Source organism: Mytilus californianus, unplaced genomic scaffold (assembly GCF_021869535.1).
Source record: "Mytilus californianus isolate M0D057914Y unplaced genomic scaffold, xbMytCali1.0.p SCAF_4, whole genome shotgun sequence".
In the NCBI taxonomy this organism is placed as follows: domain Eukaryota; kingdom Metazoa; phylum Mollusca; class Bivalvia; order Mytilida; family Mytilidae; genus Mytilus; species Mytilus californianus.
In genome coordinates, this window is record NW_026262690.1 from 86,697,810 (window position 1) to 86,724,969 (window position 27,160).

General features: G+C 32.0%; 1 protein-coding gene across 1 annotated transcript in view; it reads left to right on the top strand.

Annotated features, from left to right (window-relative positions):
- LOC127738836 (crooked neck-like protein 1) overlaps positions 1 to 23,240 on the top strand; it is a 42,523-nt gene extending 19,283 nt beyond the window's left edge. Inside the window, exons 14-16 of the mRNA XM_052250239.1 lie at positions 601 to 756; positions 21,859 to 21,951; positions 22,476 to 23,240. Of these exons, the coding sequence (XP_052106199.1) occupies positions 601 to 756; positions 21,859 to 21,951; positions 22,476 to 22,604 (378 nt within the window). The 3' untranslated portion in view covers positions 22,605 to 23,240. The remainder of the gene's footprint in view (positions 1 to 600; positions 757 to 21,858; positions 21,952 to 22,475) is intronic.
- Positions 23,241 to 27,160: the final 3,920 nt, after the last annotated feature.

Sequence of the window (27,160 nt, forward strand, 5' to 3'; positions counted from 1 at the left end):
ATGTTTATTTTTTCATAACATTTTATCAAGTTGTATTGAACGTTATTATCATACTTGACTTTTTATACTAATGTATACAATGTATATGTTTGCATTTTGTTTAATTTTTTATGATGAGGGCCTCAGGGAAGATTAGTTATATAGCTAACTGTGTAACCCTCTAAAAATAAAGTATTGTTGTTGTTGTTGTTGTTGTTATTCCCAAAGAGATAACTATCCTCCAGAGACTGAATAACAAGAATGTAAATAACTATATGTCATTGTACAGCCTTTAACAATGAGCACATACCCGTACCTTATAGTAAACTAACAAAGGACATTGCATGACAAAATTTGAAACAAATTCAAAAGAGAAAAATAATGAAAACCACTGAAATCAAGCTACTGACTTTGAACAAATATAAACAAGTAACTTGGACTATCTTGAGTACCAGCAAAACAATTTTGATTTCAACAGCAATCAGACAGCTTCAACATATTTCGTAACTGTCTGAATTGAATTTTTCTGATGAGTATCCTTGCGTTCCATTCTAAGATAAGCTTAAAATTAGATTTAACTGTTTAAAAACATCAGAATTTGAGTTTGGTTGTTCTTTGTAGGTTTGGATAAGTTTTGGTCAGTTTGAGAAAACAACAGGAGAAGAAAGTTGTATCGAAAAAGCCAGAACTGTATATAAAGAGGCAAACAATGCTATGAAAAGTGCAGGAGAAAAGGAAGAGAGACTTATGTTATTGGAATCTTGGCAGGAATTTGAGGTAAGTTTGCTTATAGAATTTGACATATGTTAATATTCTGTTTTAATAGATTAAAGCTAACTGGAGACTTTGTGAGCGAGTGGTAAAACTATTTCATTAACAGTGATCATTAGCCTGTCAACACTGAGGTTTTGATTTGAACCGCTCTTGTGCAAGGTGCGTTTGACTCTGACCTTAATTGACTTATATTGCTAGTTTTTTTGGCAGAGGAAATTGGCTTCCTCCTCCAATAAAAACTGGCCGCTATGATATAACCAAGTGTGCTGAAAGTCGCATTAAACACTAACAATCAATCAATCATAAGCTAATCTAGCTAAAAGGCCATGAGAGCTATTACATCCCTTTACATTTGTACATCTTCAAAGTTTTGAACAATTTAAAACTGCCTCCGTGGCAACATGTAAGCAGGAAATTGTTGTTTCCATCTCAGCTTAGTCAAACCAAGAACTATAAAATTCTTTTACTACGAGGAATCAGCATTAAAGAGCAAGTACAGAGACTTTTAAGTTTGAAGTCTGAATAAAATGTCTGTATGTGAGGTGACATGGCTTCCTGCATGCTCTTTCGTTTTTAGCTCAACTGGCCCAAAGGCCATGTGAGCTATTGCCATCACTTGGCTTCCATTGTCGTAAACTTTTTCAAAGATCTTCTCCTCTGAAACTATTGTACCAATTTCAGCCAAACTTTAAGTGAATGATCTTATCTTAGTATAAAGTTGGTGGTCAACAAACAGGGCCACCATTGTTAACAATAGAACATATAGATAAAATGCATTATTTTGTCCTATATCTAGAAAACTCTAATAAATTGAAAATCTGACAGGGGCATAAATGCCTAGAATGTCAAGATCTACTTACTTAGTGTTTGTACTGAAATTATCAGATTGTCCTAAAACGGCGATTTTTGGCTTATTTTCATGTTTTTATACGACCGCAAAAATTAAAAATTTTTTGGTCGTATATTGGTATGACATTGGTGTTGTCGTCGTTGTCCGAAGACACATTGGTTTTCACACTCTAACTTTAGTTTAAGTGAATGGATCTCCATGAAATTTTACCATAAGGTTCAATACCACACAAGGAAGGTTGGGATTGATTTTGGGGGTTATGGTACCAACAGTTAAGGAATTAGGGGCCAAAAATAAGCATTTTTGTAACTTCCAGACATAACTTGTGTGTTAGTGTATGGATCTCTCTGACATTGTACCACAAGGTTCCATATCACAAAGGGAATGGTGGGATTGATTATGGGGGTAATTGCCTTAAAATTTTAGGAATTAGGGGCCAAAAAAGGGGCAAACAACAAGCATTTTTCTAGTTTCATGATAATAACTTGTGTGTAAGTGTATGGATCTTTCTGAAATTGATGTACAAGGTTCCATATCACAAAGGGAAAGGTGGAATTGAGTTTGGGGATAATTGCCCAAAACGTTTAGGAATAAGGGGCCAAAAATAGCATTTTTCTAGTTTCCAGACAATAACTTGTGTTCAAGTGTATGGATCTCTCTGAAATTGTACTGCAAGGTACCATACCACATTGGGAAGGCTGGGATTGATTTTGGGGGTAATTGCCTCAAAATTTTGACATTGGGGGCCAAAAAGGGGCAAAAAACAAGCATTTTTCTAGTTTCAGGACAAAAACTTGTGTGTAAGTGTATGGATCTTTATGAAATTGTACTACAAGGTTCCATATCACTAAAGGAAAGCTGGGTTTGAGTTTGGGGGTAATTGCCCTAAACGTTTAGGAATTTGGGGCCAAAAAGGGGCCTAAAAACAAGCATTTTTCTAGTTTAAGGGCAATAACTTGTGTGTAAGTGTATGGATCTCTCTGAAATTGTACTGCAAGGTACCATACCACAAAGGGAAGGCTGGGATTGAGTTTGGGGTGATGAATCATAAGGGGGTTCAAAAAATTTAGGGGAGGGATTTTTTTTTTTCTTTAAAATTTTCCATTTTAAATTGGTTATTTCTGATTTATATATAAAAGCAAATAATAATGATATGGTTTGAATAGGTAAATTAACAAAATTTAAGTTCTTAGACCACATTCATTCTGTGTCAGAAACCTATGCTGTGTCAAATATTAAATCACAATCCAAATTCAGTGCTGTATCAAGCTTGAATGTTGTGTCCATACTTGCCCCAACTGTTCAGGGTTCGACCTCTGCGGTCGTATCAAGCTGCGCCCAGCGGAGCATTTTATTGCCTTATAACTCAATAACTATATTAGATAGGTAGAAACTGGTAAATTAATAATCAGTGTTTTCCATTCGGCATTTAAGCCGGGTGTGCCGACCACCTTCTTTTGAAAGCTGACCACCTTTCCATTTTAGGAGGTGGTCGGCTTTTTTTCAAATTCCGGATTTTTTTCGGTTCCGCACCGTGAAAGTTTGAATACTTATCGCTCCTCCCTGATTTGGCCGACCATCAAATTTCAATGTTTTCTTTTATCAATCGGGGGGGGGGGGGGGGAAGAGAAAGGCAGATGACGATGGTGATAAAGAAAAATTCTAGGCCAAATAAGTCAGATAAAACGGATAGTTGTGTTGAAATTGTTGAAATTTAAAAAAAAAAAGCATCAAAACAACGGGAAACGGCATGCAAGCAAATACAAATATGAACACAACAGGACTTAAAATGGCTAATCGTCACAGAGGAAGGATACTACTGTTCTGTGTGCCAAAAAAACAGCACTAAAGGGAGGAACAGGACAGAAATTTGGATCGAAAGGCCATGCATTCGCAGGAGGAGGAAGTCCTGCAAAAGCCATCTGCTATCTGAGATGCACAAAATCGGCAATGCTGATGCATAAAATAGTGATTGTAGGAAGAGAAAAAAAAGAGATAAATTATTGAAAAAAAATCAAATAAAAAAAGAATATTTGACAGTTTATATGACTACCTCTATTTATTTTTGTTCAATTCCATTAAATGTGAATACAATATGAATCTTTCTATTTGTGACCCCCGGCCCCACCCACAGTAGAAAAAACCCGGTTGGAAATGTTCAAAAAACACCCGGTTGCAAGTGTTTTTTTCAAAACACCCACCTTACCTTAGTGAAAAAAGGAGAACACTGATAATGATCAGAAATACAAGATCTACAAAAAATACCTAAATTAATCGAAACCATTGGATGACCCCTTAAAGGAGACATGACACGATTTTTTTTTTTTTTATTAAATTAATAAATATTAGTCTTAAAACATGTTTTGTACAATTTTGCTGGTCAAAACCTGATAAATCAGCATTTTTCTGGTCAAAGAAACCAGCGCTTGTCATTAAGAATGACTTTTAATTAGATAACGATCACATGATCGTGCTTACGTCAGTGGTTACAAGCTGGGAAAATGTGTTTTATTATAACTGGACGATGTCGATACACTATGGACGGTATTGACAGCACTTTTCCTGATTACTGACAAACTATAAAGACATTGTGTGTGAAAAATAACCAAGAAAAGGATATGAATTATTCATGCGAAGAGTCCAAAAACGACGATTTTTCAGACAATTTAAATCATACATTTCTAAGAAAAACTATCTTATGTTGAAATAATTAATATAGTTATACTACACTTCTAAAGTATGCTATTCCATCCAGACCCTTATAAATCTAACTTCAAATTTAAGGAATTACACAAAGTAAATTCAAATTCACTTATTTCCACTCCTCTCTTCCAAATATCATTTAGCAATCAATTTGTTTATTGCTACCAGCAAAACGCTTGAGTCCAGGAAAATATTCGCAACACATAATGTTCTTTTTCAAAATATTTTTTCTAAAAGGGGTCATTTGAATAAATGTTAGATTTTCAAATGGAATGAGCAGGAAAATGTTTACATGTAACATACTTCAGTCTTCAAGAACATGAGTTGTGTATTAGCTGTACTTGGCTTTGATCTAGCTAACAGTATTTGTGCGTTGTCTCTATTGTTTTAACGTTAGTGGTTTCTCTACCTCGTACCAATCTTTTGCGTTATACTGGTTTTTATAGTTCCTATGTACTGCTGTTAGACCACTGTCACACCTTGGGAGGGGGAGAGGGTACCGTAGGCGCTTACAAACATATACCACCGACACATTTTGAATGTGCCTGTCTTAAAGACCAAACAGCCTATTCAGTTCTACCAGTGATTTTTCCTTAAAATTTTATGTGAAGGTATTTCATGTTTTGAGGAACAAAATATGATAAAAAAAATTGGGGGTCACCGACTTAGTTTTGTCACTATAGCAACCTCAGTTTCGTGTTTTCCCGAATATTAACATGATATTTGCTTGTTATTTAAACTCTCAAAAAATACCATTATATCAAACCTACAAGCATAATTCTTGTTTCATGTTAAACAGTAGATTTGTGTCTATCAAATACAGGTTCAAGACTTTAAGACTCTTATTGTTTTGATTTTAAAAAATATGATTTATTTCATTCCCGCCAAAAATAAAACGCAAGAATGAAAAACGTTTCAAGTATTAAAAAATATCTACCAGTGATTTTTTCATAAAAATTTCAAGAAAGAAAGTGCCATGTGTACCCTTCAAAATAAAGCAAAAAAATGTATATGTCACCGACCTTTCAAAAAAGTTATGATTAATTTTCATGTTTTTTTCTCGTTCGTTTTGAAGAAAAGAGTTGTCGTTCTTCAGAACATTGAATCTGACGTCATAGTACAAGTTTTCCTTGTTGTCGCACGGTTTGAAAAAAAATTGCAAATTGGACGTTTGAAACCCACATTTAAATTTTCAAGAATCAAGAATAACAACTATATTCACCTACTTTATTATCCGGTAATACAAGCGATCACATGTATGTATCAGTATCAGATCTCATGATGTTGTTGCCGCACAAAATTAACCTTCAGAAACACCATCCGTCGGAATGAAAAATTGTTCGAAATAACCTATTACGACGCTTTAGAAAGGAAAGTCTGTTTTTGTCCTCTCCATCTCATTAGCAAAATCATTGAAAATAAAAAGAGAAATGAAAGATGATTACTTACAGACTATTTGACTATATTAGACTAGATGTGTGGGTTTTTTTGTCGCGTCAATTTCAGAACTTCGCCCTAGCGCACACTTTCGCTACTATTGACAGACGAACAGACATTAGCACGGACGGACTTCTTTATACCATTATGTGTCCCGACTAAGACGAGCGTATACAAATTATTCCATCTAGTTTGTGGATTCATTATTTCTTCAAATATTTAAAATATAAGAAAATTAAAATTATAGGTATAATATATGAATTAAAGTTTTTGATTCTAAAACGTTTTACATCCATTTAACCTATCATAAAATACGATCCCCGTTATTACTACCTCACGTGTTTTGAATAAACGAGACAGTAAATATAAAATACAAATAAGTTTTTAATTCAAAAATTGATGTAAAATCTAAGAAATAATTTTCCGTTGAAAACTATAAAGTATTTCTCAAAACAGGATGAAATATTATGAATCTAAATAGCTCACTTTGGAAATTAAAACAAAGACAAGGTTGTATGTATAGCCGGATTGCCGGCATTGAAAATCGAAATTTATTTTCAATCTTTCCGGTCATTGTAGCTTTTTGAAAGTGAGAAATTTTATGTTGGATCTTATTCTTGAAGCAATTGTTTTTGTCATAAGTTAAATTTACAACAAGTTTAGTTTTAAAAACCGTAAATTTTTATTTTAATTCACATTCACTCAGTATATTAATTTCTTATATTTTTATCATTTCTCCTTGAGACAATTTGAAATGAAACAAAAGACAAAATACAATGTACCTTTATCATTTTTATTTTTACTATAAGATTTTGTCAATTAAGCAGTATAGATAAAATTTAACTTCATTGCAAGATCACCATTAATTTACGAGAATCTTAAAGAAATAAGTTAATCTCATCATGCATACGTTGCCAGTATATCGAAACTTCTAGAAAGTATTGTTTATCGGCCTAACCTTCTGGAAACTCAGTTTTGAAAATCACATATTAAGTTAAATTTCTAAGCGTAAGTCGTATAAATCTACCAGTGTAAAGTTACACGGGCGTACGAGATTTGCGCCGATTTAAAAAAAATTTCGATCTTTAATTTGCGCGGATTTGATTCTTTCATTAGCGCCTATTTTATTTTTTTTATCACTAGCCCCGATACTTTATTTGCTATACGAGTAAATACATGTACATGTAGTAAACCTAGAATGTATATTGCATGGTAATATATGGATATAAATAGTGTTCTCTTATGTTTAAGATAATTTTGGTCATACTGTTCGAGAACTTCGTTTTGACACGAGAAAGAAAAGATGGATTTCGTTATTGGCAAGTACAACAAGTATAGAAAAGATAAAATGACAAGAAAGAATTATATATCAGATGTGTGGCATATAAATTCTCGGCAAGATAATAATTCATTGTACTAGTATTACATTTTTATGGATTTTATTGTGGTGCTTTGAAATGCTGTACTGATGAGAATTTTACTCCGTGATTTTAGTGGATGTAAACAGAGTGCACAAATATCTTTTAAATTGACTTATCCTGCTCGAAATTCTACTCCCACCTCCCCTTTGTGAGCAGGGGACAACAGTTATATACATGTTATAATTGAAAATTCATAACATATGTACAACTGGCTAACGGAAGAGGTTTATATGATAAATAAAAAAATAACTTTCACCTATAATATACCATACACAATCGGCGCAAATGAAAGACAAAATCGGCGTAAGTGAAAGAAAAAAAGTGAAATGCAGATCGGCGCAAATGCAAAAAGCCGAGTTCAAAATTTATATTTTTACTATTATTTTTTTTTTGAACGGAGGTTACAGATATGTAGTATCTTTTGTGTCCATTTGTGTTTAATTTCCACTAGGTATCAGTGCGACGCTTAATTCCACTTTTCTTGGAAGACGTAGTTTTAAGCGTACACCATGTTGGAATCCGTGAAAAACGCGAAATAGGACGTTATAATTTGACGGTTTTTTTCATGGCTAGAAACAACGTCATAGAGCTTTTATGTCACTACCAAGTTGCGTTAGTTGATGCGCATCAACAATAGGCTGTTTGGTCTTTAAATAAGGATCATATATATCAGTGGTTGTCGTTGATTCATGTCTGTCAATCTTTTTCTACGGAAATTATTTTATTATAAATAGGTTAGTTTTCTCGTTAAAATTGTTTCACATTTTCACGTTGAGAACTTTTATAGCAGAATATACGGTATGGGGTTTTCTCATTATTGGAGGCCGTACGGTAAACTGACTGTTTCTTCATTTATTATAAAGTTTCCATTTTAAAAAGAAATGTTTTTCATCATCTGAATCTTTACCAACTAAATAGTTGTCAATAATTATATTCGATGTTCAATATAATAAAATTGAGAATGGAAATAGGGAATGTGTCAGAAAAAGAATGTAAAAGACTTATGATTCACATTCTCGTATCATTTCCTTGTTTGCTTTAAAATTTTATGCTTTTTATCTAACAATTTCTTATGAAGTTATAGACTTGCAAACATACAAGAATATTACGTTTCCATCTCAAGAAGTCAATTAAAAATGCATCTGTTATAAACCTTTTTATATCTGCATATTCTTAAAAGCAATAAAAATAAGATCTATATACAGGTTGTCTATTAGTTATCAACACGGGTTAGGGTATTTAATTGGTGGTGCATAGGGTATTGTATGGTCGTACTACAGGTATTCATTAAATACATATATGATCAGGTAGTTGTACCTGTTTTACTGTACACAACAATAATATATTCCAATCTCACCTGTGCCCTCGGCAAAACCAACATCCAGGATGTACACAAAGAGCTTATGAAGTTATATTGCGTAATCACTACATGTCTTATCAATCCCCCATGTGGAGTGACACCTGAAGTTTGCAACTTCAAACGAGGCCTGAAATTGCGAAACTTAATCATCTGTACCGTACACCTGTGAACTATGATGAACTGATGGCATGGCAAAGAAGTGTAGTTTGGGCTTGTTAAAAAGTCCCATCTTTACACCTTCTAAGTCTGCGTGTTATTCAAAAAACAGAAAATATCATGTCAATGTTCTTTTTAATTATAATTGTTGAATCCATCGGCATTACACATAATCATTGTTTATCACTGTCATGCGTTTTGTTGGATAATAATCGAAACTAAATTTGTGCTGTACCCATATGTCAATATGAATGAATGTAACCACTGACGTAGTAGCCTCTTCTGAGTGACTTCCGGAATGGAAATATGCATATTTGACAGGTCGATAAACCGTTGCATTAAAATCTCATTAAAATACATATTTTCCTAAATAGTTGACACTTATATTGCTATCGATGTATTTTTGGGGAAAGTTAAGTATAAATAAACATTTTGAAACACAGATTGAAAATCGTGTCATGTCTCCTTTAAGGAGTTATTGCATGTAAATGACGAATTTTGACGAATTTTAGTGTTTTTGTCTATCAATTAAAAAACTGTAATAGAAAGGTAAAAACTGTAAACAGCAAATATAATCAGAAATACAAAATCTACAAAAATGTCACACCAACTGAAAAAATTGGCTGACCTGAGCCTTAAACAACGATTTTTGACTAATTTTCTTATCCATCCAATACTTTTTCAAAGATCTCTCTATAAGGGGGATGTGTCTTTTGTTCACTAACTCACAAGAATAAAGCACTCCAAAATATAACTATAATTGTTTATTAAACAGACATCCATATTTCAACATGTAGTTCATATGATACGGATTAAATAATATATAATTCTAGATATAAGGTGTCATTCTAAAACTAAAAGGTTTGGTACAGGGCTTCCAAAACAGTCGTATTTTCCGGACATGACCGATAAATTACAAATATGACTTGTTGTGCCAAACCTGAAACGGACATTTAACGTGGGTTTGCCATTTTAACATAATTCAGAAAAAATTGAAGTATTTGCGATCTTTTTGACCTGACCGTTTGCCTTAAACAGCCACATTTCCGGTCATAAAAGTGACATGGTGAATAAGTACTATCAAAACAAACCCTAATTTAATACCCTCTCATTACAATCAAGGTTAATTAGTTGTCAGACAGTTGAAATTTACCTGTTCAGGTAACAGGTAAACTAATATGTACCGGACATTGATCGGTCTATTTGAAGTTATTTTCAGCGGTTTGCATCTAATTAATTTAATCAAAAAGTTTGAAATGATCAAAAATATGTATATAAATATGATCACATATGATTTGATGAAAATTTTTACAAGGTAGTTATGAAGGTTTCCAGCGAAAAAAATCGTCAGGACCACGTTGTTTGAACAAAGTACATGCGTGCGCATGTACGCAGTTGTGAGATTTAATTATGTGCATCCGAATTCTTCAAAAATACTAAAATTATCATTGATACCTTTATCTAATTTCATTTCAAGTATTTTCTTGAAGAAATAACGTTAGAAAGAGCTACTTAAACTCGATTGTGCTTTGTAAACGTACACGGATTTTTCGTATCCGTCTCTGGTCCATGTTTTATCATTGTCAAGTCAACATCTGGTATGAGAAAATGTACCTTCAAAAACAAAAGTAAAGATTTTGACAACGTAATTTTGCACAAATAAAGATTCTAAGGCATATATTAGTACACTAATGTTGCACACTTTGAATGATGCACTGTCAATTTAACAGTTTACGTCAGTACATCGAATTTGTATCAAAAGTCAAGTTTAATATAGTTTTTATGTCAATCATTCATGGTTTATATGATGCCCGACTGATTAGCATGATTGCCTTTTGTTACGTAGTCTTAAGGGATCAAAAACTGGATAAGACAAAAAATGTCTGGCTGGCACAAATATTTTTTGGAAGCCCTGGTTTGGTACCATTAAAATGTTTAAACCCGCTGCAATTGTTTGCACCTGTCCTAAGTCAGGAATCTGATGTTCAGTAGTTGTCGTTTGTTGATGTGGTTCATAAGTGTTTCTCGTTTCTCGTCTTTTATATAGATTAGACCGTTGGTTTTCCTGTTTGATGGTTTTACACTAGTAATTTTTGGGGCCCTTTATAGCTTGCTGTTCGGTGTGAGCCAAGGCTCCGTGTTGAAGACCGTACTATGACCTATAATGGTTTACTTTTATAAATTTTGACTTGGATGGAGAGTTGTCTCATTGGCACTCATACCACATCTTCTTATATCTAATTAAAACTGTAAGACATAATTTTATATTTAATTTGACTGTCCCTCTAGCATGTTACATAATAATCTAAATTTATCTTTATCATCAAACTGTTGACCTTTTAATTACCAAATGTAATTGCTTATTTTGACAGAATGTATTTATCTTAGAATTTCTTTAAGGGCATACGATACAGTTACTCTCGATATAACTAACATATTTACAAATTATACATGTATATCTATGTATGAATGCAATAAATATTATGAACTCTAGTATTGCTTTTATTCAAAGGAACATTTGATGCATACACTACCAAGACACAGTGAAATCTTCTTAATACATATATCAACATATAGTTCATATGATACAGATTAAAATAATTAATTTTATATTTAATTTGATTGTCCCTTTAGCATGTTACATAATAATCTAAATTTATCTTTATCATCAAATTGTTGACCTTTTAATTACCAAATGTAATTGCTTATTTTGACAGAATGTATTTATCTAAGAATTTCTTTAAGGGCATACGATACAGTTTTGATCCCACTGATTTTTTTACGAAAATTTGCAAACAAGCTATTTTTCACCTAGTCAATTCAATTATGTAAAAAAAAAAAACACCTTTTAAGTTCTTCTTTAAGAGATAAATGGATTTGAAATTTTAGATATTTACTAAAAAAATTGGTTTCTTGGAAATTGTTATCCTTTGGAAAGACATATCTCACTTTTTTGTTTCAAAAGATAAACACCAGCGGATTGTTTTTAAAAAACATTTAGAATATCTTGTGGACATAAGTATGCTCTAAATTTATGTAATAATGCATTGGAAATAATTCATTTTTATAAAATTTTCATGATTTAAGAAAAAAACAGCATGTTTCGTTGAATATTTATCTAATTTGAAAAAAAATCATCTTTGATTTGTTCATAAAAATTGGTACATTTAATCTCAAATGTCATTTTAACGAAGAGGGGTCCATTTACTTGTTTTCAAGCTAATGATTAAAATCAGTCGAAAAAATGCATATTTCCCAATATGTCACATTTTGACATCACGAAAAATAACATTTTATGTTAGCAACATTATTACCTTCCCTGTAACTGTATTGTATGCCCCTTAATTCTCAAGTAGTGGTCAATAACATGTGAAATAAACAATTAATGACTTTTCTTAACTTCTGCTACCAAAATCAACACCTATTATTTGCAACTAAATTCTAAGGGCTGTTCCATTAAAACATACATGGTACCCAGGGAAGGCACTTTGAAAACGGAGTGACCACCCATAGAAGCGATTTTAGAGTCCTGCATAATTTAAAACCCATTAAACATAATATTTCACACCCACCCATAGTGGAAAATTTAAGTTGCCTTCCCTGGGTCCCATATATGTTTTTATGGAACAGCCCTAAGCATGCAAACCTAATTTAAAAAAAAAAATTAAAATACTGAAAATTATTCAAAATATAACACTACAAGCTTTCATGTAAATTAGCACTACTATATTTCCCTCTTGCTAAATAAAGTATGAAAAATAGTATAAAACCTAAGAAATAAAAAAAAAAATATTATTTAACAGAACACATTCATCAAAGTTAATGTTCATTCATTTTCACATAGTATACTGCCATGTTGTATTTTAAGTCCAAAGTTTATAGATCCATATCTGTAAGTAACATCAGTTTAAATTGTTCATAGAAACTGAAAGTTCTGGTAAATAGTCTAGTTCACAAATCATCGGAAATGAATTTAGCAACGAAAGGTTCATAGTTCTGCTCGGTTTCCACTAGCACACTGCAATTATCATCAGTTCAGAATAGGTATATGTCCAATAGGTTAACAAAATTGTCATAGTTCTTCATCTAAATTGTTGAAATAAGTTACAAATGTGATCAGTTCAGCATCTTAGTATTTTGATATAAGAATAGTTTGTGTCCATGAAATATCATCATCAGACATATAACAACTGTTCAGACGTTTGTCCTTTCACTCTTATTTACAGTTCTCCAGTCCTAATGTTCAAAATGTTCTAATATGCCTGATAAAACTTAACTATACAACTATTAATATGAAAACTTATTTACTTTCGAAATACATTGTACTTCAAATTATATTGCCCTAAAATGACTTTATTTGATTATCACTTTTCAAAAGCAATTTTCATTTGCACAGATTTGATCACGTTTCAATTTTTATACGCCTGTTTACGGGACGTATTATGGTATACCGTTGTACGTCCGTCCGTCCGTCCGTCTGTCCGTCCGTCCGTTGTCAACATGTCGGACATTAACTCAAAAACGCTTTAACCAATTTGCATAAAACTTTGGTGAATTGTTTATATCTATTGACGTGAGCTCCCTTTCGTTTTTTATAAATTTTAGATTTTACGTTTCCGAGTTATGGGGTTTTATTCATTAAAAAAAGGGGGATTTTCCAGTTTTCCAACAATAACTCAAGAATGCTTTCACCAACTTGCAAGAAATTTTGGTTGATTGTTTATATCTATTGACATGAGCTCCCTTTGGATTTTTATAAATTTTAGATTTTACGTTTCCGAGTTATGGGGTTTTATTCATAAAAAAGGGGGATTTTCCAGTTTTGGGACAATAACTCAAAAATGCTTTCAGCAGTTCTCATGAAACTTTGATGAATTGTTGATATCTATTGATGTAAGCTCCCTTTAGAATTTTATAAATTTTAGATTTTACATTTCCGAATTATGGGGTTTATTCATTAAAAAAGGGGGATTTTCCATTTTTCAGACAATAACTCAAAAATGCTTTCAGCAATTTGTATGAAACTTTGGTGAACTGTTTATATCTATTGATGTAAGCTCCCTTTAGAATTTTTTAAATTTTATTTGTTTATAGTCTGACAACAGATTTACTAAGTATTGCGCAACAGCACAGTGTATTGCACAACAGCAAGAAATCTTTAACTTCAAGTTCTTTGACTACATTTATTCAAAAACCTATAATACATGTATGTCAAATATTTAATTACAATCCAAATTCAGACCTGTATCAAGCTTGAATATTGTGTCCATTTTTGCCCCAACTGTTCAGGGTTAGACCTCTGCGGGCGTATCCAGCTGCGCTCAGCGAAGCAGTTTATTACTAAGGGATTACAATCCAAGTTACTGGAACTGTACTTTACATGTAGCTAATTCCTTAGTATATAACATATCAGAATATTTCATTTCAAATGCTTAGAATACACTATGAAACTCTCGATATAACTAACATATTTAGCATATACATGTATATCTATGTATGATTGCAATAAATATTATGAACTCTGGAATTGCTTTTACTCGAAGGAACATTTGATGCATACACTACCAAGACACAGTGAAATCTTCTTAATACATATATCAACATATAGTTCATATGATACAGATTAAAATAATATACAATTCCAAATATAAGGTGTTCACATGGCAAATGTCATTCAAAAACTAACTTAAAACTTAAAACGTAACTTTATATTTAATTTGACTGTCCCTCTAAGCATGTTACTTAATATTCTCAATTTATCTTTTATCATCAAACTCTTGACCTTTTAATTAAAAAATGCAATTGCTTAATTTGACAGAATGTATTTAAATAAACTCATCATAGATACCGTGATTAAAATTTGTACATGTAAGAATTCTTAATGTCTCAAGTAGTGGTCAATAGCACTGAAATAAACAATGACTTTTAAACTTTGTCTACCAAAACCACCACCTGTTGTTTACAACTAAATTCTAAGCATGCAAACCTAATTTTTATCATTCCTAATCATTGAAATAATTAAAAATACTAAAAATTATTCAAAATGTAACTTTACAAACTTTCATGTCAATAAACACTACTATATAGAGGAATCCAAGATGAACAGTTTTACTTTTTCAACAATTATATATAGTAATACAAATGCAGATCTACATCATTAGACATTTAAATTTAGAATGTTTTAAAGGTCTTTATTTCATGTATTATTATATAGGAATTTAGAAAAAAAACCTTCCAGAAATTAAAATAATCAAGACTCAATTTCTTTCTTAAAAACTAGCAACAATAAGGGTTGAAATTGGATAAATTCATGTTCAATTTTTTCAGCCATTTTGATCATGATTAGTTACCAAGGTTAGATACAATGATTTGTTCCATCATTTCATATACATTGTATTAACAAAATATATATATGGACATAATATGGTTGCTTTTCATATTTTTAAATGAATGCCACTTTTGTTGGCTTACACACAGGCCTTCTGGCACATTGTTTTGTATAGTTTTGTTAAATCAAATTAACCATACATAGAGATGTTTAAAAATGTTTAAAAAAATAACAACAGTAAAACTTCTATATATAGATTTATAAACATATAAATATAATACTAATAAACTGAATCAATCAAGTCTGAAATACATACTGAATTGGTGGGAAACCAAGTTGGAAAGTGTTATTTTTCTATAAATAGTAAAAGATCTAAATCATTAGACATTTAAATTTACACCCATAGGTCTTTATTTCAAGTATTACTTATTGAATGTTTATTTTTTTTATCTGCAATTGGGTGCAAAATATCCATAAAAATTATATTTCAACTATAAAATATGTTAGTATCTTGATGTTTTTTTGTGTGTCGTTGTTTTGCTGCTTAATTGTTGTATACCTACCAATATACATTATTATACCTCAGTTATCATTTTCTATATAAAATAAGTACACAATATTATCACTATTTTTCAAATTGCAAGCGTTGAACTATTTGATCGGTCAATAGTTTCCAGCTATTTGCCCTCGATGAAACTATTTGACCGCAAGCGTCATTATATTTCGAGGCATTTTAAATGCAGCTATGGGATTGGAGGATGTTGAGAATACCGCGGGAGTTGCGACGTCGCGTTTTACCTATTGTATCTAGGGTTGATGTCATTGCAGGACGTAGCCTTAGCATTCACAATATATATGAAGTGAACGTTAAACAGTATGGTTGTGTTTCTGCTTATTATATTACGATAGTTGATTTTGCCCCGACATTTATTGTCTGTTGTCTCTTTCGGTATAATAAAACACTTACTGACTGGATATTTGTGGAATAGTAAGTTTATTGTCCCCTTGGATACAACTATTGCCCTCGGCTACGCCTCAGGGCAATAGTTTCACCTCGGGGACAATAAACTTACTATTCGACTCATACCCAGTCAATAAGTATAAACTATACTATACTGTTCTTGGCCAAACACTACTAAATTACAGTATTTATTTAAATTAACGTCAGTTTCACTTTTAAAGGAATTGTGGAATTACTTAAAATCTGCATAGTCTATCAGATCACATATTATTAATTAATGTTGTATGTTTTCTTATTATGTATTTTATGTATTGGTCTCTGCTGTTTATCATTTGTCATGTTGTAAATATGTTTTTGTTGCATTAATGCTTTCTGCAATAAAGTATTCATTCATTCATTCATATACTTATATCATTCATAAAAACAATGAAAAATGTATTGTATTACATTTTTGTACTTTGTCATATGCAAAAGATTTTCTTAATTTTTTAAAACAAAATATCTGTCTCAATTGTCCTAATATGTTTATTGTGTATGATTTTTATAGTCAGCTTTCAGATGATATGAAATACTTTTACCTATATTTCTTAAGTTTCTGTCAAGAATATGTTTTGAATATTTTAAAATCCTGCAATATTTATTTCATATAGCTTTGCTTTTTTAGTTTGACTACCTGATGCCCTACCACATCCTATATAAAGTTGTCCAGTTGTGTTGAAGGCAAGAGAATTTGGATATTTGATTGCTATTTCTTTCATATTGAAATATGAAACTAAATTACCCTTGTTATTGAGGATGTGTAAGATGTCAGTATCCAGATCTATCACAACAACATTGTCACTTGGTGTTGTCACAATGTGTCGTGGTTTGAATGGTTTACTCTTATTGATGGTTGAATGACCTGTATACTGGTTTATTATATGTCCTTCTTGTCCCAAGACCACTAATTTACCACTGTGGTCATCTGAAATCTTTTCCACTACATGTATATTTCCAATACTGGTTCTAGTTATACTCTTAGGGTGAGAAAATAAAGTTTGATTATGTTTATCAAGTTCATATACAGCCTCTTTGTCTCCTTTCTTGTTCAGTATGATCACAGCACGTCTATTTAGTTTTTTATTATGAGTTCCAACTATGACTTCATTTTCACTGAAAACATGGATGGCATTTGGAAGGTAAGGATTTACGTCATAAACAGAGTCAGTCAGTTCACCACCACTGCTGATTTGTTGTAACTTGGTTTTACCTTTAACACACATAAGGAGTTGATTAGATGAAGTAACTGCCATTCCACACACTCTAATGTCAAATTTAGACATCACCTTTAGATTGGTTCCTTCAGGTTTTACTCTTTGTAATGTTCCAAGTGTACCAGAACTTACCCAAATTGACTTGTCGAGACATGGACTTACAAATACTATCTTCTCAAGTTCAGTCTGGTATTCATTATTGATGACTAGAGAGATATTTGTTTCTGCTGACAAAATCCCATCATCTTGTAATATTCCAATGTTTGATTGATCAATATTCCCAAGAACAAATTTTGGTGAAGAACTATAGCTTTGCTTGGTTTGTGGTTCTTGGATTTCAGTGGATTTCTCCATTATTTTAACCCCTTTGAAGAATTCAGTAGCATTGGAAATCTCAATTGAATCTTGGACTTCATTGATTTTGTCCTCAATTTGGTTTGTGAATGATGCTAAAGCATTAAGATCAGATTTAACTGATGTTAAAACAGTTTCATGACTCTGATCCAATGTACTTATGAGTTCCTTAAAATATTTTTCTACTTGTTCTTTTACAGTTATCTCATGCTTAAGAATATCTTGTCTTACTTTGGAATACTTTGAATTTTCTGCTGACATAAGTTTATTGAGTTCATCTTTCTTTGCATTCATGTTAGATTTACTCTTCTTCATTTTACTTTGTCCTTTTTTCAGTCTCTCAACTTTCATTTTGTATTCATCACTTATTTCAATTAAATCATGCCTTTTATGAACTTTAGCAATACAGGTTGGACACACAAGGATGTCACATGTCTTACAGTAAAGACATGATGATTGTCCAGCATGTTCATCACATTTAATATTGGTAAAATCCAGTTCTTCCCTATGCAGTCCAATCTCTTCTCTACTGATGATCTTATGAGCAAGTGCATTCTTGAATTGAGAATGTACATTGTCCTTGCAATAACCACACATCAGAATACTGCAGTCCATGCATTTCCACTGTATTGGTCTATCTGTTTTACATAATTTACAATTAACAGGAACTTGACCTTCTCCAACCGACTGGGAGGAAGCCATATTTGTCAGGTGTGTCCCAGGTATTTTACTTCCTTGTTTGATCTATTTTTAAGTTTGTTATGATCACCAAGTATTTACTGAATATACTGATAACATGATAGAGCATTTACATTATTGATTGTGTAATATGGAAGTCTAAGATTGAGAATACCAATAATTATACAATAAATATTATATTACATGTGCTTACAATAGTAAATATATTATTCAACTAATTATCTGACATTTTGCAATCACTTCATATCCTTTATAAACTTAAAAAAAGAAAAGTTTTAGGAACCAATTGGCCAATTATTAACTCATGTCGGCTTTATGTCTTATGAACTTTTCAACCAACTAACATTTAAACCATCATAAATAGAAGCAAAAAAGATTTAAAGACCTATGTAAAACATAACACCTTTATTAGCTAATCTTTCATGGAATCTGATCATTGTCTCCCTATACCAAAGGAATTATGTTAGCTATTTTTATACCATAGTAGACTATTTTAATTTGATGGTAGAAATTGCTTCTCAAAATACCAAACTTTGAAATGTCCCATTCTGTTTTTATGCACCCGCCGTAGCAGAGGGGCATTAAGGTTTACTCTTGTCCATCCGTACATCCCGTAAAATTGGTTTCCGTTCTCTGACTTTAGTTTGCCTCAACCAAATGTTATGAAACTTATACACAATGATTATTACCACAAAACTCAGATCAAGTTCGAATTTGGATGGCATCACTTTTACAGTTCTTGAGTTATGCCCCTTCATAACGTTATTTGCAATTGGGGCATCTTCTGTGTCCAATGGACTCATTCTCTATTTATTTTTACTTCATTTTGATGGAACTTGGTACATGTGCTTTAATTTTAAATAATCATTATGTTTAGGAAATAAAACTTATATTTGCTAAATATTGCAACTGTTTATAACATATAACATATAATTATTTTCATTGTTGTTTAATTTATTGATTAATTTCAACACATTTAAGAAAAAAATCAAAAGATTAAAAAACAATACCCATTTATTGACACCCAATCTATTATTTTTTTATTTTCATCATTAACTAATTAACAAAGTACATATACAACAATGTCCCTTGATTATATGTAAAAGGTAGTAATTTATTCTTCCTTGCAAACCCAACTAATGAATTTTTCCATATTGAGATAAATTTGATTGGTGCAAACTGTTAGGTATACTTATTTATTGAATAGATCCTCCCAATGTAAAATACAGCAACTGGTACTTTGCAAAACAAAGGGCAATGGAATGAAGAGGTAGAAGTAAAAAGGATCACAAATACAAGAGCTACAAAAATGTGAAATGATCCTTGGATGATTCCTTAAGGAGTTTTTGCCTTCAGATTATAATTTTTGTTCAATTTTTGTGTTTTAGGCATTTATCTCAAAAACTATATTAGATAGGTTAAGAAAATATTTTAGGCAAAATTGATATGCAATACAAGAGCTACGAAAGTTTCAAAGCTACCTAAGTGTCAAATGACCAAAACCATTGGGTGACTCCTTACGAAGTAAATGCCCTTAAATGACCTTTTTTGTCTAATTTTTATATGACCACAAAATATTTGCAGTCATATAATGGTATGACGTTGTTTTCGTTGTCCTCATAGTTGTCCAAAGACATTTGCTTTCCAGACAATAACTTGGGATCTCTATGAAATTTTACCACAAGGTTCCATACCTCAACAGGAAGGTTGGAATTGATTTTGTAGTTTATAGTCCTAGCTGATTAGGAATAAGGGGTCAAAAACAAACATTTTTTCTTCTTTTGGGACAATAACTTGTGTTTAAATGTATGGATCTTGATGAAATTGTACCACAAGGTTCCATACCTCAAAAGGAAGGTTGGGATTGATTTTGGGGTTTATGGCTCAAACCTATCAGGAATTAGAGACCAAAAAGGGACTAAAAAGTTAGGATTTTCTGGTTTCCAGACAATAACTTGAGTATAAGTATGGATCTCTTTGAAACTGTACCACAAGGTTCTATACCAAAAGAGGAAGGTTGGGATTGACTTTGGGGTTATGGCCCTAATCGTTTTGGAAAAAGGGGCCAAAAACAAGACTTTTCTAATACTTTGTAAAAAATGATTATTTCTTGACCAGTTTCAATGGGGTTTAATTCAAAATCTTGAATTTTTGGGGTCTTTTAATATGCTGAATCTAACTGAGTATCTATATTTTGGATTTTGGGCCCTGTTATCAAATTTTATTGTGTTTATGGTAACTATCTCTAACACAATTTAAGATAGGAAGAACTGTTATGGCAAAAATTATCATCAATACAAGAGTTAGATAAGTGCTGTGGCATGAACTAATTCTTAGGATTACTTCAGGTGATTTTTCCCTTAAATGATGATTTTTGTCTAATTATTGTGTTGTTTTTTTTTGCAAAGATCTCAAATACTATATTAAATAGGTAGGAATTAACTGTTTATGGCAAAAATTATCAGCATTGCAAAAGTAAGAAAAACATTTAAAGGCTAAAACCATTGGATGACTCCTTAAGAACTAATCTTTTATATGATGACTTTTGTCTTATTCTTGTGTTTTTGCTATTATCTCGAAACAACTGCAAAATGATCAGAAATACAAGATATACAAAATACCTACATGACTGTAATCATTTGATGACTTGTTCTGAGAGTTATTGCCCTTAAATTAAAATTTGTGTACTAATTTTTGGGGTATAGATTGCATTTCTGCAACCAAAACCGTTATGTGGCTGGCTTAATAGTTATCAATTTTCCAAACTTTATCACTACTTTTGAGATAAAAAAGAAAAAAAATTCTGTACATTCTATCACTAAACATTTCACGAAATTCACCAATGAAAAATATACTCAGATGATTAATATACAAAATGATGTGTATGTGCATTACCATGCATTTCAAGAAAATTAAATTAACTGTGCATGGTGCATGAATCTTGGTTATGTTTTAAACATGGTAAAGTAGTATTTGAAATCAGAGTTATCTTCCCTTGTCCACAGTTACAATTATACCTTGCTGATAGACCATTTAGGTAAAAAAAAAATCATCATTTTGAGCTTTTTCTGAAAATACCAAGGCCTAGAATACCAATAATCCTCTGTTAATGTGAAGGACTTAGAGAAATAAATATAATAATCTTTTCTTCTTACACATGAAAAAAGTTTGAACCAAACATGACTTGTCAGAAGTTCCATTAATATTGGTGATTGGCAGTTGAAGGGTGTGGTGAATGAACTTCTTTGTATATTTGAAGTTACTGTAATAACTGTTGAAACAGTTCCATGTTGATGGTAACCTCAGATTTAATGTCCAAACAAAACAAAGACATTTTTCATTTTCACTTATGTTGAGTTTTCCAAAGTTTTATGGAAAGGAAAACTGGTAATTCTTGTCAATTATGATCAGTCAAAAGAGCTAGTCAGGAAGGAGGTAAGAACTCACAACCTTAGTGTTGACAGGTTAATGATTACTGTTAGTGAACTACTTAGACCACTCGACCACTTCAAAGTTTTATAAGAAATGACCTATGCAGTTTGATTTCATCTATTAACTTACTACTTATTAATTCTATTTACAGGCAGATAATGGGGATGAAGAGACATGTAAACATGTAGATAAGTTAATGCCACAGAAAATCAAGAAAAGGAGGAAAATTCAAACAGATGATGGGGTATGTTCTCTGTTCATTAATCAGATGTTCTCTCTCAAAAAGTTATATGAAATAATTTGTTTTCTATTGAATACAAAATATTCCCCGTTGGTTTAGGAAATGTAGATGTTTGTTTAAATAGCCTGCCGTCCTCATATAACTAAATTGTTTAAACTGACATTTCATTTATAAGCATATTAAGTATCTGAGCATCTACACATACTTTTACTGTAAGTGGGAAAAAAAGTTTTAAGGATTTTATCTTTGTCCTATTGAATGATTAAGAAAATATACTAAAATTATCCTGTTGAATGAATTTGATCTTTTTTGCAAGGTCAGAATCTGGGTCAAGAAAAATGTGAAAATCAATTTTCATGAACCAGTTTGGTCCTTGGAATCATGCAATTTTGATTTTGCCAAAGTAAACCACATTACTGAAAAAGATGTATCTGAAATGTATGTCAGTCAATTTTTAAAGATTTGTTTTCAAAAGATGAAGAAGTAATTTTCCTAATATTTAAGTAGATTTTCCCCTTTTCTTTCAGTCTGATGCAGGCTGGGAAGAGTACCATGATTATATATTCCCTGATGAAGAAGCTTCTCAACCAAATCTTAAACTGTTAGCTATGGCTAAGAAATGGAAACAACAAATGGAAGATGATGAGGAAAGCTGACCAGTGGATTAATAATGACAAGGGGAAGTAACTCATCTTACACCATAAAATCATGTCTGACTTAGAATTTGTACTTAAAGGTCATGGAGACACTGTTTCATCAAGGAATCTCATCATGAATATAGAATTCAGTACAGTGAAATGTTAATGCTGTCATGAGTTCTGTAAAATTTTCTATTGGCATACAATTATATCATTCAGGAGGGTCTGGATGGGGTTTACAGAATAGAGAATAATGGGCAAAAAGTGCAGAATAAAGGGCAAACAAAATAAAAAAAAATAGATAATAATGAGGAAAATAAATAATGAATAAAGAAAAAAATCTTAAAAATTAAAGAATGTTGAAAAATAGGACCCCATTCAGACCCTCATTCAGTAGGAGTTTACAATTAAAAGCTTTAAATGGTTGTTTCAATAATTGTTTAATCGTCATGTATAATTCATTGAAAGGCAGCACCATTTTGAGAAAGTGCTGACTGCTGGTTTATCATTTGTATGTATTGAACAGTCTGAAAGTGGTATATATCTGGGTTATTGCCCATTTGTAAGAGTTGTGATATGAGAGTTTATATTTGAGAATTAAGTGATGCAAGATTTTTATAAATAAATGAGTCCTTAATAAATTGGAATGGTTATCTTTATTTTTTACAGCCAAGTCTAGATTTTTTAAAGCAGTTTTATTTTTTAGATTTTTTTTTAAAAGATCACTGTCTAAAATATCACTGTTACAGACTATTATGGTTCTATTATTATTGGGATAAAATATTTGTAAGGTTTGGTTCATATATTTGACTGAACAATTTTCCATAACATGGGCTTACTTTTCTGGTCCTGACATAAGGAGTAATTACGTTAAAAATAAAAACAACTTTACAAGTACTAATTAGATACCTGGGCTCTCGGTCACAAAACTTTACTCAGAACTCGGAGTACAAAATTTGTGCTGGAAACACCAAATCAATTGATTGGTTGATTTCTGAGTCTGAGTACGAAAACCGTGCTCGAAAGTTTTATGACCGCAAGGCCTGGTCATCATAAATGTTGCTTTATTGATTATTTGGTTCATCTAAAAATGACAAGAAAATTGTTTCAAGGCTTGGATCTTTCTTTTTCAATATGGATAAGATGAGATTTTGATTTAACTGGATTGCAACCAAATAGTTTTATCAAAACGTGATTATTTAATGTTTCAAAACAATATTAAAATTTATTTTGATTTACAAGGTTTGGAGCAAAAACTTGACAGAAACTTATTGTTTACATACACAGAAGAGGAGCACAGATGTTAAAGTCAAAGTTGCATTTGAAAGCTTTCAAAATAGTTAAATAAGGCAGCTATCAATCTTCTTGAGATGAAGGGCATTTTTTATGCCCCCGCCGTAGCGGAGGGGGCATTAAGTTTTACCCATGTTTGTCTGTACGTACATACGTCCCAAAGTTGGTTTCCATTCTCTAACTTTAGTTTGCCACAGCCAAATGTTATGAAACATATTCACAATGCTTATTACCACAAAACACAGATCAAGTTTGAATTTTGGTGTTGTCACTTTAACGGTTCTAGAGTTATGCCCCTTTACAAATGAAAACAATGCTGAATTTTTCGTTTCCGTTCCCTAACTTAAGTTTGCCTCATCCAAATGTTATGAAACTTATACACAATGCTTATTATTACCACAAAACACAGATCAAGTTTGAATTTTGGTGTTGTCACTTTAACGGTTCTAGAGTTATGCCCCTTTACAAATGGAAAATTGCTGAATTTTTCGTTTCCGTTCTTTAACTTTAGTTTGCCTCAACCAAATGTTATGAAACTTATACTGAATGCTTATTACCACAAAATACAGATCAAGTTTGAATTGTGGTGGCGTCACTTTTACTGTTCTAGAGTTATGCCCCTTTACAAATGGAAAAATTGCTGAATTTTTCGTTTCCGTTCTCTAACTTTAGTTTGCCTCAACCAAATGTTATGAAACTTATACACAATGCTTATTACCACAAAATACAGATCAAGTTTGAATTTTGGTGGTGTCACTTTAATCGTTCTAGAGTTATGCTCCTTTACAAATGGAAAAATTGCTGAATTTTACGTTTCCATTCTCTTACTTAGTTAGCCTCAACCAAATGTTATGAAACTTATACACAATGCTTATTAACACAAAATACAGATCAAGTTTGAATTTTGGTGTTGTCACTTTTACTGTTCTAGAGTTATGCCCCTTTAAAAATGGAAAAATTGCTGAATTTTTCGTTTCCGTTCTCTAACTTTAGTTTGCCTCAACCAAATTTATGAAACTTATACACAATACTTATTACCACAAAACTCAGATCAAGTATAAATTTGGGTAGAGTCACTTTTACCGTTCTAGAGTTATGTCCCTTTATAACTTTATATGATATGCAAGGGAGGGGGGGGGGGGGGTCATCTGTGTTCCATGGACACATTCCCCATTAATTTTTAAAGTTTTGATTCCAAATTTCTTGAGAAAAATAATTAGTCTCCAAAAGGAAGTGTTTCTATTGAAAATAAGTTAAAAAAAAAAAGTTTTAAATCAGCAAAAAAATTTCTTGTTTGAGTATTTTATTAAAGAAATAGTTTGTGTTTTTGATTAAAGTTGAAAAAAATTGTTGATCTAAGGAAAAAAAAACATGACCGCCCAAAAAAGATGAATGGTCAGTGTTTTATAAGTCATACTAAGTTAAGTCTCAGGTATTTATTTGAAGAAAAGGCATGAAAAAGATATACTATCACTTTTGACACAGATTCACTTATTGCATCTTTGTTCCAAGTTTTATCACTGAGAAGACAAATATTATCCATTTGATTGATTGATTGGTGTTTAACACCACTTTCAGCGCTATTGTGCTATATCGTAGTCAGTTTTTATTGGTGGAGGAAGCAGCCAGAGTGCCCGCAGAGAACCACTGACCTTCAGTAGGAAAAATGACAATCCTAGTCAATTAAGATTTGAAATGCTAAACCATTTGTTAAGGAATATACTAGTATGACAAAAAAGTTTCTTATAACTGTATTTGCTTTGTTGCCGTTCAGGCAAGTAATATAACTGCCAATGGCGATCCCTATTTCATTTTGCATTTGAAGCCTTTGTGAAAGATATTTATGTAAAAATATCTTATGAATTACTTCAGCACCCTAATTAAAACGAAATGTGTCCTAGGGAACTGTACTTGAAATAAATGTATAGTCCTCAAAACTCATAATATGTCTGCCAAGTTATATATACATATTTATGCCACTCTTATTGTTTTTAAGCATTTTTTTCAATATCCAAAATATCCACAATAAACAAATATATTTCCAGTTTGACTAACAGTTGCTTAGATCTAGAAATCAATGCAAAAATGTATACTGAAGAAGAGACACCATTGTATTTTATATGTCTGACGGAGATGCCCCAATTTTGTATCAACCTCCGTTACTTTTCAACCCAGTGTTGGGTATGTTGTGCTCTCTTGCACGTTAAAGAACTTTTGCAACTTCTTTCTGAGGAGTCATAAGGTGACCTTTTGCAAATCAAAATTCCCGTACCCTATCCAATATACACCTCATTTCCCAGTTGCATTCCAAATTTCCAGTACCATATCCAATATACCCCTCATTTCCCAGTTGCATTCCAAATTTCCAGTACCCTATCCAATATACCCCTCGTTTACCAGTTGCATTCCAAATTTCCAGTACCCTATCCAAATACCGCTCGTTTACCAGTTGCATTCCAAATTTCCAGTACCCTATCCAATATACACCTCATTTCCTAGTTGCATTCCAAATTTCCAGCCCTTTATTCCTGTCTACCTACCTATTGTATTGAATTTTAATCTGTTGTCTTGAATATGTATGAAATATTTGCCACTGGATGTTAAGCAAGCAACAATCAGTCATATTTATGAAGACTGCTTTGTGTGCACTGAAAAAAAATCAATTCACTGTCTTGTTAATCTCTACCTTTACACTATTTGATAATAAAATTTTAAAATATCTGTAACGGAAAATATATGTATATACAAAAAAAGGGGAGAACCAGTGGCAGATCCATGCTTTTGAATGGGGACATATGGTTGGAAACCCCAACCCCCATCCCTCTTTTGAAAATGGCTGGATCCGTCTCTGAGAACCTTGTGATGCTGATATATTCATGTGATAGAACAGTATAAAACCTTTTGAATCAAACAACTCTGTATGCATATTAGAGCTGACGTTTTCTTTATCTCAAACTTTCTTCCTTTGGTAACTGTTTCATATAACTCTCACAATAAAGAGGGGCCTGATGGGGGGTCTCATCACGATTCACGAGTTGATTTTTTTGTCAATCACGATTCACAGACTTGATCACGGATCACGAAAATATAAAAAAAAAATCTGTAGAAAAACGGATCACGATAGCGAAAATGCGCCGATCACGAAGAACGAAAATAACCCATCAGGCCCCTCAATAAGCAATGGCATGCCGCCAAATTGCGTATTGTCATCACGTAAGAGACCTGTTTGCTTTATTACGAATTACGAACGTAATATTTGCCACTGGAACAATCTTAAAGGT